This window comes from Polypterus senegalus, chromosome 12 (assembly GCF_016835505.1).
Source record: "Polypterus senegalus isolate Bchr_013 chromosome 12, ASM1683550v1, whole genome shotgun sequence".
Lineage (NCBI taxonomy): Eukaryota > Metazoa > Chordata > Cladistia > Polypteriformes > Polypteridae > Polypterus > Polypterus senegalus.
In genome coordinates this window covers 110,395,105-110,414,216 of record NC_053165.1, presented here as the reverse complement: position 1 = coordinate 110,414,216, position 19,112 = coordinate 110,395,105, and the positions used below count along the sequence as shown (strand labels likewise).

The following is a 19,112-nucleotide window of genomic DNA, read 5'->3' as shown; positions in this document are numbered from 1 at the left end:
ATTATTTGTGTTTGGGAGAAGCTTGGGCAGCACAGAAGAGTGGATTCTGGTTACAGCGTGCACACATGAAAGTTTGGATAGTAACATCCCCATCCAAAATGGCTGGTACAGCCTTGTGATGTCTTGGTGGCCTTGCAAGGCATCATGGGGCAGTGGGAAAAATTCAGTGATCAAAGCTAACAAGATTAATAAGAGATAGCACAGCAGTGGTAGAAAGCGGTCCTGAAGGATGGCAAATTCATGTCTTAACTTCCTACTTTCTTAATGCCTTCTTCTGTAGCCAAACTGTTATCCCTTAGCAGTGACTGTAGGATTTTCTTTTTCTTTTTATTGTTCTTCAACCCGAGGTTCACAAGTTGTGTGCAAATGCATTGACCAGACAGTAAATAGAAAATGATTACAGTGACTTGACTGCATGGAAATGGAGCCACGTCTGCTCTTAAAAGAAATAACAAAGAAAGCAGCAGATGGAGAGGATCACCAGGGGTCTATGTGAGGACCGTCTGAGACTACAGTGCAGATGTGCCTTGCCCACCAAGTTGCAGGTAACCAGGTGCTGAGGAACAAACTCCTATAACTGTGAAGCTGAACGGTCAGTTACAAGTTAGAGTCATGTGCATTCACTTGTGTGGACTTTGAAAATTCAATAACCAATTTGTGGTTCCAGCTGAGTGAAGATGCTGCAACCATAACTGAAGGAACTTCAAGAAAACATCCCAACATGGACTTTTTTGTTCTGAACTTTAAAGCCCTGGTGCTTCAAAGATGTGCTGTGGACACGGGTAAACTGTATCCATGATATTAATGTATTTACGTGTGCAGTGGTATCAAAGGGGGTGAATTTATAGTATTACTGAATATAAAGCTGCTGCATTTATTTAGGAAAGTGTGGACATGTCAACCATAACAAATTTAGATCGGATTTTCTTCTATAATTTGCTTGAACATTCCAGTTAATTGTGTGACTTCTCTCATCGCGCTAAGTATCATGGTTAGCTTGTGGTACAGATTTATTTGAGTGAATATGAGAAAGTGGATGTGGGCCGATTGGAGGGGGAAGTGGGACATCAGGAGTGGGGGACCTCCTCACTCACACGCCAGCCTCCGTTCGACTTGGTCTACCTCTCGCCTAGCGATACCTGTCTGTTCAGTAGACATTATCATCTAAAGATTTTTAAGGAGTAACGCTTGACGTTTTTGAGAGAGAGATCAGAGCTACGTGCGTTTTAGAGAGTAGCTGTTGATTGACGGAGATTTCACAGCCATGTGATTTTCTCCCCACATGTCAGAGCTGAACACGACCTACCTTTGCCAGAATTAATTTTTTCTTAATTGATTTTTAAAGTTTGTCCAGTTTCACTACTACGTGGGCTGAGCTGAGGGGGACAGCTAGTTATATATAAATTGATAGTTTTAAATATTTCCATGTTAGTAATTTTACTTGCATTACTTCACTTTTGACAGTCTGGCCAACACTCTGAACCAAGCTACTGTGAAGGACACTACAAAAAAATGAATTGAAATGAATTCAAAATGAGTTCTGGACTAAAACAGGACAGGACTGGTGAGGGGGTGACTTTGATGACATTGGGGACTAAGTTTAACCTGCTCCTATCATCCACTCAAAGATAGACAAGGTCCCCAGTATATAAGGCACTTGCATGGCATTGTGCCTTTTGGGCTGGGTGATAACAGAGGCTGGAATTAAGATAAGTTACGCTGGTGATATCTTTACCTTAAAAAGCCTCTAAAAAATTTGCATTAGCAAATATCATTTTTAAATCAAAGTGCTTAACTGAAAAGCCAGATTAACCGCTTTGCAAAACATATCTCCAGGCCGTTCAAGAATCTACAAGCAAAGAGCGTCTTTTATCCCACCATGCCCAGCACACAGCAGATATGACAATCACCCAGTTTTGAAATGCGGCCAGTACTGGACACACACTGGCAAGTTGGAACTTATTTTCATTTATTTCAGATGTTGTTATGATGTCCAAGCTACAGCATATGAGGTCCTTGACATGTGTAATGCAGCCTTGTGTCAAAATGGGCTTGATTTTTCAAAGAATAAAAGGAGAAAATAAATCAAGGTTTGCAGTGGGTAGAAATATGCCCGCTCCTAAGATATGCCACCTTTAATTCCAATTTCAAAGCTTCTCCTTGTCAGCAAGCCTTCAAACCTACCAATAGTAATGAAATCATCTTGTGATTGATGAATGAGGCTTATCCTTGCAAACTGTTCCCTTTTGCAATTTAATAAACTCCGGGGGAGCAGAGACAGGGTTGGATAACTGAATGAGGAATGCAAAATTTCAAGCCCCCAGTCAAAATAAATAAGTCAGGTCTTTAGACAAAGGAAAGAGGCGAATGAATAGAGATTTATAGTGTGACATCCTCAATTAGCCCCGGTTAGTTCACGCTGAGCGGCAGAATTAAAAGATAAGACGTATTCAGTAAGCCAGAAAGATAACTGCTTCCTGGCTCTGAACAGCATCAACTGAAAGAGCTGGCAACTTCAAATGAAAGTTTGCAGGTTTTTATATTTCCGTTCGGTTTTGGGGGGTTTCTATGACACAGGACAGGACTGCATTATCTGAATATTTTGAAATGATCAGATGTCAGGGTTAATCTGAACCTGAAGAGTACAGCTTCCTCTTTGGTAAGCTCTAACCTGCCTTTCTCCAAACGTTGTTCTCTATTAAATGTGATGACAGGAGGGTCAGTCTGGGTTGCGTTTGGCTTTTGAAGATTCCAAATCATTCTGGTCACTGCCTTTCTCTCAGACAGAAGTCTTGTCACATCACAGCATGTACAGATTAGGTTAACTGCTGTTCCATTCTGTATTCTCTACTAGTGTGACTGGCTCACATCATATATTTAAATCAGCTTTACAGCTACATTTTAAAATACATGTCACACGCACTGTGGGAGTGTGTGTGTGAAGGAGGCTCTTACACAAGAGTAAAAACAGGGGACAGATTTGGGTGAGGTACATGTACTAAACCCTCTTCCTCTCTCAGTCCTAGGATGGAGGAAGAGATCTTAGAGGAACAGTGATGCTGCTTCCAGATGTACCTGGAAGTCCCACCCCTTCTGGTCACAACATCACATAAGAAACGAAATGCATTCATTTATGGACCCACCTCTGCCGGAACCACATCAGCCCACAACAGCAACACACCCTTAGAATGAAGGGAACATTCATAGTCCTGATTGTTTTCTTTTGAATTTGTTTTATATGACATTGATACTGTTAAACGCTGTGCACCATGAGACCCCCACCCCTTTATGCTTGTCTCATTTCAGTTCTTCACATACAGCTGCCCAGAATTTCTCACTATTTCTAAATTGTCAGTTCACATTATTAAAATAGCTGTACTCATTAGAATAATCTAGATGAGAATAGGCCATTCAGCCTAGCAAGGTTCACCAGACTTATCCACTTAATTAGTCTTCAATAACATTAAGTCGAGTTTTCAAAGTCCCTACAGTCCTACTGTTGTCACACATGTGCGAGTAGGAGGCAGCTAAAGGACTTGAGTAATTGTAATACCACATAAGACCAGGGGACAGAGGGGTGCACTGACTGTCTTTCTCAGTTCCTTGCAGACCCTTTCCGCGAAATCCCGGCAGGTTCCAGCACCTTCGATGATGTCACTTCCTGTCCCTGATGACGTCACTTCCGGGGCATTCAATGACATCACTTCCAGTCTGGACAACGTCAATTGTTGTTCCGCCCACCTTGGGCGAAGTGATGATGTCACTTTCGGTCCTGGGGCCCTTGATGACGTCACTTCCTGTATGGGCCTTTAAAGCTGCCATCTTGCTTCTGGTTAATCAGTTCTGTTTTGGACCCTTGTGAACATCTATGTTTGAAATCTCAACCTTTTGCACCCAGGACATATTATATGGGTGGCTGCCCCAAACCTTTATGATGTCTGGTGTTCTTATTTATCACACTGTCTACCACACTACTAGGTGACTTATTCTAAGAGTCTGTGGTTCTCTGTGTGAAGAAAGACTTCTTAATGTTTGTGCAAAATTTACTCTTAACAAATCTTGTTCCTTATAATCTGCTCTTGTCATTATAGCTTGCTTATTGGACAAATTGAATTATCTTCTCTCAGAAAGTACTCAGGAAGAGTCATTGCATCTTTTGCATGAGTAACTCATGGGAGGTTCAACTCATCATTACAGGCCCCCTTCCAGAAGTGCTTTAGTTGCCTACCAGGCGTTAGCAGTCAGATTTTGCTGTTACTCTTGAAAGCTTTGGTAAGTGCTTCCTTAGCAAATGCAATTCCATTATACATTTAACATCTTCTGTTTTTCCTCAGAGGGGTTTGGCTCTGAATAGGGTCAAAGCTCATATTTCATCACATTTAGTCTGTCATATTGTGCTCAGGTCAGAACTGATCGCCGTTTATATCTCAGGCAATAATCTGGCCAGGTCACAGTACCCTCACATCTTTAATTATGTCTGGTCAGCAACGGTCACTACTGTGTTTGTAGCAGATACTGCACTACTCAGCTGTTCTAGTTAATATCACTGCATCTAATTCCATCATTACCCCAATAATCAAATGAAGCTTTGAGGTGCTCAGGTCTGGTCTGTGATTTTTCTTTCACAGTAGGGTCAAATCTGGTCAATACTTCTTCACCAAAAGTTTCGTGATCAGACCTCAGCTTGCTCTCATTTGGCTTGTGAAATTTTTAAAATATGTTTATCTTAATGACTATGTGGTAACCCATCAAAACAGGCACAGCACAAGCATATGAACTTACAGTGTACATTGAGGGCATAGTTGTTGACCCTCTTCTGGCCGCGCAGGGCTGGGTGAGTGGCCTCACAGGACACTATGGCTTTGTCATCCTTTCTGTCCACCTGGAAACGGATGGTGTTGGAGATGCTCACAGTCTTGTCATTCTCTTGCTGGCTGGTCACCCCTAGACAAAACGAAGCAGAGAATTATCATTTTAAAACAGCTCTGAGTCACTTCTCCATACACATGGGCAAAAGGAAGTGCCAAAAAATATCCACTTTCATTTGTTGTGGTAGAGTGTATCAAATGTGACCATTGGTACACTTCTACAGCACACTCTGCTGATAAAGTCACTCAGTTATTCGTTTTCACATTCCTGCTTCCTGTGTGCCGACTGATTTCCTACAACATGATTATTGAAGTTTAACTAAGCTTTACAGTCTAAAGATCAGAGAAGAAATGGAGACAGAGGTTCTCGACAGAGAAGGTGAGGCACCCACAATATTTATTAATAAACAGGTCCTTGGTGGTTATAAGGAACCATTCCTTTATTTTAGCACCTTCTTTTCATAAGTAAAATTCAGTATTTGACTTTTTAAATGTATTTAAGTGTTGCACTCTGCTTCAACCTGGCAATGCATGATGGGAGAGTGACATCAACTTGATACATTGATGGCCCTGTCTCACAATGCTGCCATAGGCTGCCACCCTGAGCAATACTCTGATTACATTAAGCCTTTGTTCATTCTGTATTCCTTAGTTTCTAGAGGAGACCTTTGAAGCAAGACGCATAAACATTACACAATGTCCACATCTGAACATCTGCAAGCAGACTCACAAATCCATCATTTGGAATAACTGAGCCTGCTTCATTGTGTGTTATACAGTATGATCCTTAACCAAAATGATTACATTGTAGGCAAATTCTCTGCATTTCCTCTACTGACTGTCTTTCCGTGTGGCCCTTATGTGGTCTCCAAATGTACTTGGCTTCCCCAGTAAGTGCTCTGCATGTCCTCATCTAAATTCAATTCCATTCAATTAATTTTTGTATAGGACTCTTCACTGAGTGCAAGCTCAGAGCAATGAAACAAGTTTTAGAAATTAGAAATTACTAATGGCAAAATAAATACACATAAAGACATAAAGATTTGTTTAAACAGAAAAGAAGTAAAGTAGCTCAAAACTGACAAAACATAACCTAATAATATCTTAAGCTACACAGTTGTTATTGTGTGGACGTCATTGGCTATCCAAGCTTTTACAGACCTCCATTTTAATAATGCGTATGGATCCAATGTGCAGCTCTGTTTAAATTTACTCTTCCAATAATCAACAGGTATTTCCATGTGCATATCAGAAACTTTGTCAAAAGCAATCTGTTCAACTTCTTTAATCTTCATCATCTTAAATGTCTACAGTTCTAATTAACTCTGACAGGACACATACCTCAAAAATACAAGAAAATGATCATTTAAAGAAAACACCTAATCACGGATAAAAAAAGAAGTTCTTTGGATAGAAAGGGAGTATAGGGCTACCGATACAGTGTACACACACACACAGGCATACATTATATTAGTGCCCTCTATAATGTGTGAAAAAGTACTTCAAAGAGTCAGCAGAATACTGGAAAAGCTCTCGTGTGACAGACGAGACAACGATAAACCTGTAACAGAGTGATGTCAGGAGCAAAGTGTGGAGAGTACTGCCCAAGATCCAAAGCATACCATCTCGTCTGTTAAACATGGCGGTGGGGGTGTTATGGCTGGGGCATGTATGGCTGTCACAGGTCCTGACACACTTATCTTCATTGATGATGGAACTGCTGATGGCAGTGGCACATTGAGGCACATGGAACCATTTTATCTGCTCAAGGTCCAGTAAATACCTCCAAACTCTTTGGACATCACTTCATTATACAACAAGACAATGACCGCAAACATCTGCGGTGGGTTGGCGCCCTGCCCGAAGTTTGTTTCCTGCCTTGCACCCTGTGTTGGCTGGGATTGGCTCCAGCAGACCCCTGTAACCCTGTGTTAGGATATAACGGGTTGGATAATGGATGGATGGATGACTGCAAACATACTGCTAAGGCAACACGGGAGTTTTTCATATCTAAAAAATGGAAAATTCTTGAATGGCCAACTCAGTCACCCGATTTAAATCTAATTATGCATGCTGTCCATATGCTGATGAAAAAAAATGAAGGTGACAAGCCTCTAAAGCAAGCAGAAGCTGAAGATGACTGTATTAGAGGATTGGCAGAACATAACCAGAGAAGATCCTCAGCAACTAGGCAATGTCTCTGCATCGCTGACTTCAAGTAGTCATTGCCTGCAAGGGATACGTGACCAAGAACTAAATATGATTGCTTTAATATACCTGCCACTGCAGTGTCCCAACCATCATGATGCCCTGAAATTGGGGGACCATGTAGAAAAAGTGTTGTCATTACTAAATGCTGTGACCGAAATGTATGTAAATGCCTTTAAATGAATCATGTCTGAATTGTTTGATTTCTAATTTTAAATTATGGAGCAGAGAGGCAAAGCATGGAAAAATGTGTCTTTGTGCAAAAACATTGTCCTTGCCACTGTACCTTCTTCAGTGGATGTTATCTTTCACATGGCTAACTGGGTGATCCAGATGATGCTGTCTTTCTCCTTCACTCTCATTCAGTGTTGTGTGTTTGTAAATATATATGGCTTCACTGGTGGATAGTGCGCATTTGTCAGTTTTAAATATGTACCCAGATTGCAGAACAAGTTTAGTTATGAGAATTTTTTTTTGTTAGATAGATAGATAGATAGATAGATAGATAGATAGATAGATAGATAGATAGATAGATAGATAGATAGATAGATAAGAAACTATATACTCAGATCGTATGCTTGCCCATTCTTTCTTCTTCTATTATATCACCTTCAAGAGATGACTGCCCACATGCTACCTAATGCATCTCACCCTGTGACTGGTTACATTGTAACAAAATGATCACTGTTATTCACTTCACAGGTTTTATATATATTAACAATAGACATTAGCATGTAAACCCCACAGAGTTCAACAGGATTATCTTTAACAACACCCTACCTCTGCTCTAGACCCTTATAGTAGGACCCTTCCCCCATTTTCAACCTTCATTTCTTCCTCATCGGCATCTGATGCTACAAGTTCCAGCAGCCCATTTTGATCCTAATTAGCCCTGATTAGATAGATAGATAGATAGATAGATAGATAGATAGATAGATAGATAGATAGATAGATAGATAGATAGATAGATAGATAGAACATTATTTGTCCCCAGGGGGATTTTGGCCTTTTTATAGTAGCTCAAGAAATACATAAAATAAATAAATGCACACACACACACACACACTTTGGTTTGAAGTAAATTAAAAAGAGAGAAAACTCCTGACTTGTCTGTCCCAGTCCCAATAAGCCATTATGCAGATGTATTGTTGTTGGTATAAAGGAGCCCCCATAGCTCTTGACACATTTCTGTTGAAGGTAACCAGTGTTAGTGTTTCAGAGACAGGACGTGCAGCGTTGTTCACAATGGCACTCAGTTTTGTTTTAATTCTCGCCTTCACTACGACCTCCGGAGGTCCAGAGTGTGTCCCATACTTGGGTTTGCCATTTTAATTAGCGTGTTGATTCGGTGGGTTTCTCTTGATGTGATGTTACCAGCCCAGCACACCACAGTGTAGAAAATCACTCTGACCATCACAGAGTTATATAACACGTGAAGGATGTCACTTCCCACATTAAAGGAACACAGTCTCCAAGGTATAAGAGCCTACTCTGCCCTTTCTTATAAATTTGTATTATTTCCATAATTTCCAGCTTTTCAGATAGCAACGGTCATTTCGCTGCCCTTATTTAGTCAGGTAACTGGCTATTCTACCCAGATAATTCACAGCTTGTTGGGAGTTTATTTAGAACACACTCATCATAAGACAGAATTTTTATTTTTACAACATGACTATCAGCCTTTTAGAGTGCTGGTGCTTTGTATTTTACAGCCAACACATCTATGCCAGAAAATGCTGTGAATTCGGCAGCTTAAATTGTTGGCGTTTATTTTACAAGGCAATTCTTGAATCCTAAAAATTGTTGCATATTCTGGTCAGTGAAGAGGACATTGCATTTTGAGCACAGACTTCATTTCAATACAATGTAGTATGTCAGGAGTTAGCATGCATTGTGCAGAACTGCTGGTCACCCCAAACGTTATTGTGCGCAGTCGGACACTCAGTGTCTTGAGAAGTAACGTGCGGATTCTTATAAAAGTTATGAAGGGCTTGCACTTTTCACTCTGAAGAGGTGATTAGGTATTGGGTGAATGATAAATATTGTGCTTTCAGCTTTAAAACTTTTTAAAAACTGTTTAACAGCCAAGCCAATGGTCAGAAGTTCATTAAATTTGCAACACGCATTTTGGGCTTGGTAAACAAAGGCTTTAGTGCATTTTGAGTTTTTAAAGTTCAGAACGTTCAAACACAGCAGTGGCATTGCATCTTGCTCACAATGTGGTGAATTCACCATGGATGCTGTGCTCATATTGTTAAGTATGGAGAAACTCCTGGGCTGGCCACATAACATTTTTAATAGCTGGTTATGCCTTGTCCTTGGAGTCTCTCATCCACTGTTTTATTGTGCCAGCATGCAGGAGAATAATGAGATCCTGTAAAGAGGAGATTGAAATAAACTCTGCTGAAGTCTGGCGTAAAGGAAGTGTCAGTTATCAGTACACGACCTGGCACCATTGTGATTTTTGTGCCTGACAGTCTTCTGGTTTCAATTTACCTCATCTGATTATGAAAACTGACCACTATGGAGCTACTGAGTCTTGCTAGTGAGGCTCTGAACTTCTTGTCACCTCTCCGCTGCTCACAACAAGCGTAAGGCCGGCATGCTCACTCCTGTGTGACTACCATGAGCAGAAAGTGGCAATAAATGACTTTTAAAAGCGCCACTGCTCAGTGAACTTGCTCAACAGAAATGAAAGGTGCCTTCTGAGAGCAGGCGTATCTGATCAGCAGCCCCCTGGGGTGACCTTGAGGCTCAGCAGCTGGTCAGAAACAAAATGGGACGGCGCAGCAGCTTTATTGGATTTTCTGGTTTATTACTATTTTTTTTTTTTTACTTTACAGGTGTAGCTGGCTGGCAAGTCATCCATCCAGAAATCTGATTCCTCTCAAGTGTAGCTCCTGTTTCTTATTCAATTTTAGTGGTCTGGCATCTGAGGTGGATTGAAAACACTGACCCCTCCAGTCTTGAAGCAATAGTATGGCATATTGATAGAGAACATTTTTATACATTTGGTTTTCTTCGGTGGCCACAAAATAACAGCATAAGTCACTTTTATTCTTCTTGATGTTGAAATGTATAAATGAATTGTACTACAAAGGTAGATTTTGCTCACAGATCCCCATGATCAAATCTCATATGTCAAAAGGAAAGCTACTGTCAGCACCGCTGGCATGTGCACGTAAAAGCGCGTGATATCCAAACCCCAAGTAGCACTGATTAATCCCACCGCCATCATGGGAAAGCAGTTGTGCCAGCTAAATCCATCAACTTAAACATTGGATTCTTTGCGGTTTCTCTCTAAAGAAAGCAAAAGACTTACATATACATAACAAAGAAGAGGAGAAAAAACACTAAAAATCATTCTGTGCCAGCAAATAGCTGCTCTGAGTTTCAGCCAGTTGTGCTGGCAGATCTTGAAATGCGCCACAGATATTGATACAGAACTCCTGCTTCTCCGAGCCCTAAATCACGGCTCCATTCTAATAAGATAAAGGCACGCTTTGCACACCACACAAGTGTCGAAAAATGTGCAGTGTTTTATAAAATCCGTGGCAGCAAGGAAAATTACCCGGTCAATATGCAATTATACAGCAGGATTTAATAATGTTGCCATTTTATAGAGAAAACACGGCTCCCTGTACTGCTGTTAAAACGAAATGAGTACCAAAGAATCCTGGAGCTGCAGCAAGCCACTTCCTTCACTTCCATTTACGCCACTTGTACGGGATCTGCTGTTCTGGAAGGGGATCTTATGAAATTTGTTTTCACATATTCAGTTGTGTATTACATATACCACGTAGGTATATTATAGCAAACTCTCGCTATTGCAATATACAGTAAATATTTAAGGGGGGAATCAATGCATTTTATATCCTCTAATGTCTATGAACTCAAAATACAGCCTTCCATCTAATTTCATCCCTGTTGCTTTCAATGTATTTCATCCACTTTTAGTCATTCTTCTATCCTCTTTAAATTTGAACTTCATCAAAATGAAAGGAAATTGAGGTCTGAAATATGGCAGAAGAATAAAAGACATCAGACACAGGGCAGACGTCGGTTCCGTACAGTGGCGACGTCATGGGGCCCCTGATCCTCGAGAGGTCCCACCCCACATAACCACTCTGTTCGTATGAGTCTCGCAAAAGCTCATAGCCCATAAGCCCCACTAAACTCCACCCCACTCCACCCACTCGTGAATCAGATATCCATATCCAAGTATAAACCCCATGGGTCATTTCTCCAAAAACCCAGTTTTCGATTTAACAGTCACGTATGACTTGTGCAATATTTCTAGTGGTGCTAAACCCACGATAAGAGCTAAAACTGCCAAGATGTTTGGTTCTGAGTGGGCTGCAGGTAGGAGCAGATCTACTACGAAACTAATGAAGCTTAAAGTTCAGGGCCAGGGACCCCGGGAGTAACTGTATTTAATATTACTTAAATATTTTAACATTAATAATGTAGTGTAATTCAGAACAAAACAATAGTTAAAATAAAAATTAAAGGGTTATTATAGTATTAGGTAGGTTAGCCATAAATGAAAAAGAACGTTCAAATTTAAGATGCTTCATTCTAAATGCATTTAGCATAAAAGGATTATAAATAATTTAAAACAATATTTACATCTATGACAGAAACTAACATTTTTTGTTAAAATTATTTATCTGACACTAGCTGAGCTGACTGTGTCACCTGTGGATTTGAAAGGACTGGGGATAGATTACCCGAATCAAGCAAAGCTTGTAGAGGCTTACCCAAGAAGACATGAAGCCGTAATCATTGCCAAAGGGGCTTCTACAAAGTAATGAATTCAGGTTCTGAATATTTACATAAATGAAAGACATCTTTTCACTTTGTCTATCTATCTATCTATCTATCTATCTATCTATCTATCTATCTATCTATCTATCTATCTATCTATCTATCTATCTATCTATCTATCTATCTATCTATCTTCTCTGAAAGTGAAGGGGTCTCATCTATCTATCTATCTATCTATCTATCTATCTATCTATCTATCTATCTATCTATCTATCTATCTATCTATCTATCCATCCATCCATCCATCCAGCCAGCCAGCCAGCCAGCCAGCCAGCCAGCCAGCCAGCCTGATCAAGCACAACATTAAAACCAAACCATCTGTCTAATATTGTGTAGGTCTCTATTGTGCTGCCAAACTAGTTCTGACCTGCTGACGCATGGACTCCACAACATCTCTACAGGTATCCTGTGATGTCTGGCATCAAGACATAAGCAGTGATCTTTGAGTTCTGTAAGTTGAATGGTGGAGACTCCATGGATTGGACTTCTTTTCTAGCAGATCCCACAGTTGCTCAATCTAAATGAGATCTTGGGAATTTGGAGGCCAAGTCAACACCTTGAACTCTTTGTCATGTTCCTCAAACCATTCCTGAACAATTTTTGCAGTGTGGCAAGATGCAGTATCCTGCTGAAAGAGGCCACTGCCATCAGGGAGTACCGTTGACATGAAGGGGTGTATGTGGCCTGCAACAATCTTTAGGTAGGTGGTACATCTCAAAGTTAACATCCTTATAAACACCAGATCCCAAGTTGCCCCCTCAGAACATTGCTCAGAGCATTATACCATCTTGAAAGCTTTCCTTCTTCCCATAGTGCATGCTGCTGTCATCTCTTCCTGAGGTAAATGATACACATGCATCTGGACGACCACATGGTCTAAAAGAAAACACGACTCGTCAGACCAAGACACTTTCTTCCACTGTTTCATGGTCCTGTTGTAATATTTACATGTCTATTGTAGGCACTTTCTGTGGTGGACAGAGGTCAGCATGGGCACTTTGAACGATCTGTGACTAAGCAGTCTCATACGCAGCAAGATGTGATGCACTGTGTGTTCTGACATCTTCCTAACAGTTTTTCATCAATTTGTGCTACAGTATATCTTTGGTGGGATATGACCAGATGAGCTACACTTCACTCTCCACAAGCATCAATGAACCCTGGGTGCCCATGACCTTGTTGCTATTTCACATTTTGTTCTATCTGTGACCACTTTTAGTCGGTACTGACCACTGCAGTTATTTTGGAGATTCACTAACCCAGTTGTCTAGCCATCATAATTTGGCCCTTGTTAAAAGTCACACAAGCTCATATGCTTGCCCATTCTTTCTTCTTCTATTATATCACCTTCAAGAGATGACTGCCCACATGCTGCCTAATGCATCTCACCCTGTGACTGGTTACATTGTAACAAAATGATCACTGTTATTCACTTCACAGGTTTTATATATATTAAAAATAGACATTAGCATGTAAACCCCACAGAGTTCAACAGGATTATCTTTAACAACACCCTACCTCTGCTCTAGACCCTCATAGTAGGACCCTTCCCCCATTTTCAACCTTCATTTCTTCCTCATAGGCATCTGATGCTACAAGTTCCAGCAGCCCATTTTGATCCTAATTAGCCCTGATTAGATAGATAGATAGATAGATAGATAGATAGATAGATAGATAGATAGATAGATAGATAGATAGATAGATAGATACTTTATTAATCCCAAGGGGAAATTCACAAATGACTCCCACACACAAAGTTTCTTCCAATGTGTTGCAGTCAGAAAGCCAAATAAATGTTATCTATATATGTGACCGTTGGTTCAAAAGAAATAAAGTGAACACTGGTAGGGCAGGAGTCCCTTGCTTGAAATTGAATCCTGCTGTCTGCCCTCTCCCCAGAGAATCAGAAGTTTCACATATTATAGAAGTAAAACATTATGCCTCCTGACATGCTCCAAAGCCTTTGTTATAAAAAAAAACAAAAAACCAGAGAGGTCGATGGCACCTGATCCGACTGTAAAAGAAAGAGCGAGAGATTCCGTAACATGCCTGGGTGAGTTAACCCGTGATTTATTATTGTAATAATTTGCCCTCATTCTGCTCAATAAATGGGGGACTGGGCTGGAGGTGTGTATTCTTGCACAAGTCTGATGGGACTCGATTTAATACTTTGCTGTATGATGTAATTTTAGTGCAGGGAATGAATTTTCTACTGTGGGTGAGTGGGATGAAATCTGTACACGTGAGGGGGGAACAGTATTAGAAGACAGCTCTCTAACCTTCAGCTCTGGAGCAGGCAGGAGCCAGAGTGGGTGACACTTTGAGCATTCAGATGCTAGCAGAACTAACAGTGTAGCGTGCAGGAAGGCAGGGCCAAGGTTGGTTCTGTGTGGGAGTCATATGAACAAATCACTCCTCTGTAGGGTTACCATATCTCTTGAGACAAAAACATAATAAAAAAAGACTGCCCGTGGTGACGGGACTTGAAGTTTTTCATCATGTCAGAGCATGGAGCGGGAAGAGTGGTGTCCCCCTTGGAGTTTCTCCCTGTGTAATTAATTAATGTAATTACAGTACTTCCATAATGTGTATGGTGCACTATTTGAGAACCACTCATCCATGGCAGCACTGTTACAGGTTTATCTGATGTTTGTTAAGAATTCTACAGTAGGTAAAACTTAAAACAAAAAGGGCATGAAATGGAAAACAATCAAACTGAATAGGAATTATGGGCTGCAGTGTGAAGAAAAAGAGGATATTTCAAGAGAAACCAGCTCCAACCCTGAGCCTGTATGGCTTATCACGTATTCTCAGTTGTTTCTGGGGCCTTTTTCCACTTTTCTCTGCGCCCCCTTGAGTTTACAGCTTTGACTATCAATCAATACAAACCTATTGATCCCATTTTGACTGTTGAGAAGAAAGTCAACTGAAAGGCATCATCAAGCTTGTTGCAGTATGTTATATGTTTGGAATTCCTGTATGGCTGGTGGTGAACTTTGTCCTATCCAGACATGATTACTGTCTTGCACCAGTTTCTTACTAAATTGGTTTCAATTACAAACAGGATACAATGGGCACAGAAAATGAATGAATGCAAAAATGGAGAGTGTGGTTCATATTATTATTGATGCTATTGTACAGACACATGTTACTGTGCTTAAATATAAAAAATACTTCAGTAGGCTTGGATTTAACAACAGGGAACAAAATTTCAAGCTTGGTTTTAGAAGAAAATAGCAAAATCCTGCTGGTCTAATTGCAGGTCACGAAGCAATGGGCAGCAGGCGATAAACAAGTAAATCCTATAAGTACAGCAAAGCCGGGCAGCAGTCACCTCCAGCCCCGGTGCAAAGATGGTGTTAAATACATTTCTAGATAACTCTTCACGTCGGCAGATGGGAGAGAGGTTGAAGGGTACAGCATGTGCCCCGTAATTGGGTTGACACACTTTCAATGGCTGGTTCCTGCTTTGCACTCAGTGTTACGGGGACAGACCTTGGTCCCCCATGACGCTGAGCTCAATTAGTGGATTTAAAAATTAAAGAATGGATGGATAGATAAATAAATAAATCCAGGGCTTCCATATGCATGCTATCTGAGGACAGGCACAGACGGGCAAGTCAAGGTGAGTCAATCTTGAGGCACAAAGAATGCACAGCCAGGGCCGGACAAGCTGCTGACACCAGCTGGAAGCAGGTGAGGAGAATACTTAAAGGGCAGCCATTGTTATTTCACAGCCTTTCATTTCTGGGACCGGAGATTAGCTCACGTTGAACATTTATGAAATTCATGTCAAGTGAGCTTTTATGCTATTTGACTTTTTTATATCCTTCAGGGGAGCTATATTTATCATTATACATTTTAAAGCTTTTGATAAAGGTATTCAACAAAACTTGAGTTTTGGGTATATTTTTTATTAAAAGGTTAATGTCTGATGGCATACTTAAAAAGGAACATTTCAATTAAAGGTGGATTTATTCCTAAATGAGGAGACATAAAAATTGGATATAAAATTTATAGCTTCAGCATATGAATTCAAATGAATGTAAAATAGTGTCTGTCTGAAATTAATTTCATGTGGATTTATGTGCATGTTATCATTTGTGATAGCATGCACCACATTTCAGTTTTAAAGTGGTAAAATGAAAGTAAATGCCATCAAAATGTGCCTGTGTACTTTTCATGACAGTGTACTCTGTAGTGATATCTAATAAACGCTTAAATACAAGGGATACCGTCGGACTGCTTAACCATTCCTTTCATCTTTTTTCCATTTACTGATTTAACCCTTCTTATGTGGACGTGATTCAGCACTTCAAGATCACCAATGTCAGAAGTCTCACGGTTTTATAACAAAACAACACAGAGAGGCAATTTGAGTTGTTAGTTACTTCATAAATTAACAGTTTGACAGTTATGCTTTTTGGAAATGTAATGAGATGTATTTGGTCCAAGTCACATGGGACGTATCATACAGTGGATTTCAGTTTTTGATTTTTAATGCATCTGCAAACCTTTCCGAAGACATATTTTCACTTTGTCATTACCAGTTATTAAGGGTAGATTGATGGGCCGAACTGGCAAATGTACCCATTTAAAAATAAATCTGCGATGCAATAAAGTGCGCAGAAAGTGAAGGGGTCGGAATACTCTCTGAATCCACTGCATATGCCCTTTGGACTTGTAACTGGTTGAGAATCTCTGAAAAAAGAAAACTGAAGACAGAACTGAAGTAACCATGACAAGTAGTGATAAAGGACTTCAGCATGTCGAACGGGAAGGCTGTGGGTTAGTGACATTGTAAGTGGTAGGATGAAGTCTTGACCTCAGCTTGGACGTGGGATTCAACACTCAGGTTATTTTTAAAGGTAACACAAACACTGGTCATAGAGGATGATGGGATGACGAGACAAGAGAAAATGCCCGGCTTCAAGTTGCGATGGAGACCTTGAGAAACAATTAGAAAAGAGGTTCAGAGCTTTTTCACGACCCCAGCTGTTTTAAATACTGACATTCACTTCCTTTTTTGATTTTTAAATATTTTCTCACAACTGCTTTAGCATATCTCCCCACTTGGGGTCATGGCCCCAAGGTTGGGAAACGGTGAATTACAATATTAGAAACATTGCAAAGAGAACAGGCCATTTAGCCCAACAAGCTCGTCTATCCCATCCACATAGATTATCCAACATAACATCATGTCAAGATCTGAAGGGTCTCCAAAGCCTGCTCTCCATCACTCCACTTGGTAATTTATTTCATATCTCTTTGGTTCTTTGCATGGAAAAAAAAAAAAACTCTCCGACATTTGTACGAAATTTGCCCTTAACAAGTTTCCAACCATGTACCCATGTTCTCGTAGGATTTATTTTAAAGTAACAACTGGGATGAACTGTAATTATTCCTTTCATAATTTTAAACTCTCAAATCAGGTTACCTGTTAATCTTCATTGGCTTAAAATGAAAAAGTCTCCTCTTAACTTACACCTGTTAGTCACAGAATCAGACACCCCACTCTTCTCTGGACTTTCTCTAGTGCTGTTCGGTCTTTTTTTGTAATATGCCGACCAAAACTGAACATGGTACTCTGGGTGAGGCCTTGTTAGTGTGTTATATACGAAGGACGTTCAAAAAGTTTCCGCACTTTTATATTTTCGTTAGAAATGGTGAAGGCAGGAGGAGTAGTAATTGGTCATATCTGAGAGTGTCATGTGACTAGTTCAGTCTGGCAATCCAGCTGCCCTTGAAGTTTAGTGTAAGATGTAATTTGTTTTTGAAATTCTTAATAGAGTGGGAAACTTTCTGAATGTCCCTCGTAATTTAAGTATAACCTCCCTAGAATTGTACCCCACACATCATGATATATACCACACGACCCTATTAGCTTTCTAGATTGCTTCTGTACACTGTCTGGATTGGAAATTAATTTCAGACTGTGATGAGTCTACTACGACTCCTAGATCCTTCTCATAATTTCTCATAATTTCGTTTCTCTTCCAATAACTAATAACGCGCATAGAATTCAGCTCTGCCCCCCCTCGAATCATTAAATATGGCGCTATTAAATGTTAGAGCTTTAACTAACAAGACGTTTTTTTATCAATGATCTTATTAGTGATTGAAACATTGATTTTATTGCACTAAGTGAAACATGGCTTAACTCAGACGGCGCATCTGTTTTAATCGAATCTGCGCCTCCGGATTACAGTTTTACTTGTGCAGACCGCCAGGGAAAAAAGGGGGGTGGATTGGCAAACATTTACTCGAGCCGGTTAAAATGTAAAGATGTTAGTTTTGGTGAATTTAAGTCCTTTGAGTATCTCGCCGTTGTTATTCATGGAGTTTCTCACGTTCTCGTTTTATCCGTGTATAGACCTCCTAAATTTAATGCGTCTTTCATTGAGGAATTCTCAGACCTAATGTCAATTTTAATTACGAATTATGACACACTCTTAATTGTAGGCGACTTTAACTTTCATATCGATAATCAGTGTGACCTAAAAGTAAAGGAATTTATGAACCTCCTAGACTCTTTTGATTTGAGACAGCTCGTTAATCAGCCTACACATAAAGCAGGTCATACGTTAGACTTAATTATCACCAAAGGACTAAAGTTGATGTAAAGCAGATCATTGATATTGGTCTATCAGACCATTTCTTCTACTATTTAATATAGAAATAATGATAGAAAACATTCATGAGAAGCATATTGTTAAAAAACGCTTCTTTGATTCCTCAGCAGCTGTAAAACTTACAAACATTCTAAGCAATCAGTCCGGTTATAGTGCCAGCTATAATAGCAGGATGATGTAAATAGTAAAGTGGAAAACTTTAATTCTAAAGTAAGAGCTGCTGTTGACATAGTTGCACCTGAAAAGACAGTTAAAAAATCTTCTAGCATTGTTATACCATGGAAGACCCAAAGAGTGTCTGATTTAAAAGAACATGCGTAGAGCTGAGCGTAAATGGAGGAAAACTAAACTAACTATCCATTATGAGATATTGAAGGTTAAAATAACAGAATACAATAACACAGTCCGTCTTGAGAGGCGCTGCTATTTCTCTAAGATTATAAATAACAATGCTAGTAATCCCAGAGTCTTATTTTCTACAATTGATGTCTGCTAAACCCAGGTAACACAAAGGAATGCCCCATAATACTTCCAGTGAAACCTGTGAGAACATTGCTGTATTTTTCAATCAAAAAAT

The 19,112-nt window shown here is 39.9% G+C and overlaps 1 protein-coding gene across 3 annotated transcripts in view; it reads right to left on the bottom strand.

Moving 5' to 3' along the window:
• The window catches only part of cadm4 (cell adhesion molecule 4), a 734,387-nt gene that overhangs the window by 129,132 nt on the left and 586,143 nt on the right, over window positions 1–19,112 (bottom strand). For all 3 annotated transcript variants that reach the window (XM_039773253.1, XM_039773252.1, XM_039773254.1), the window contains exon 5: window positions 4,783–4,944. In XM_039773253.1, coding sequence (XP_039629187.1) covers window positions 4,783–4,944 — 162 coding nt within the window. The remainder of the gene's footprint in view (window positions 1–4,782; window positions 4,945–19,112) is intronic.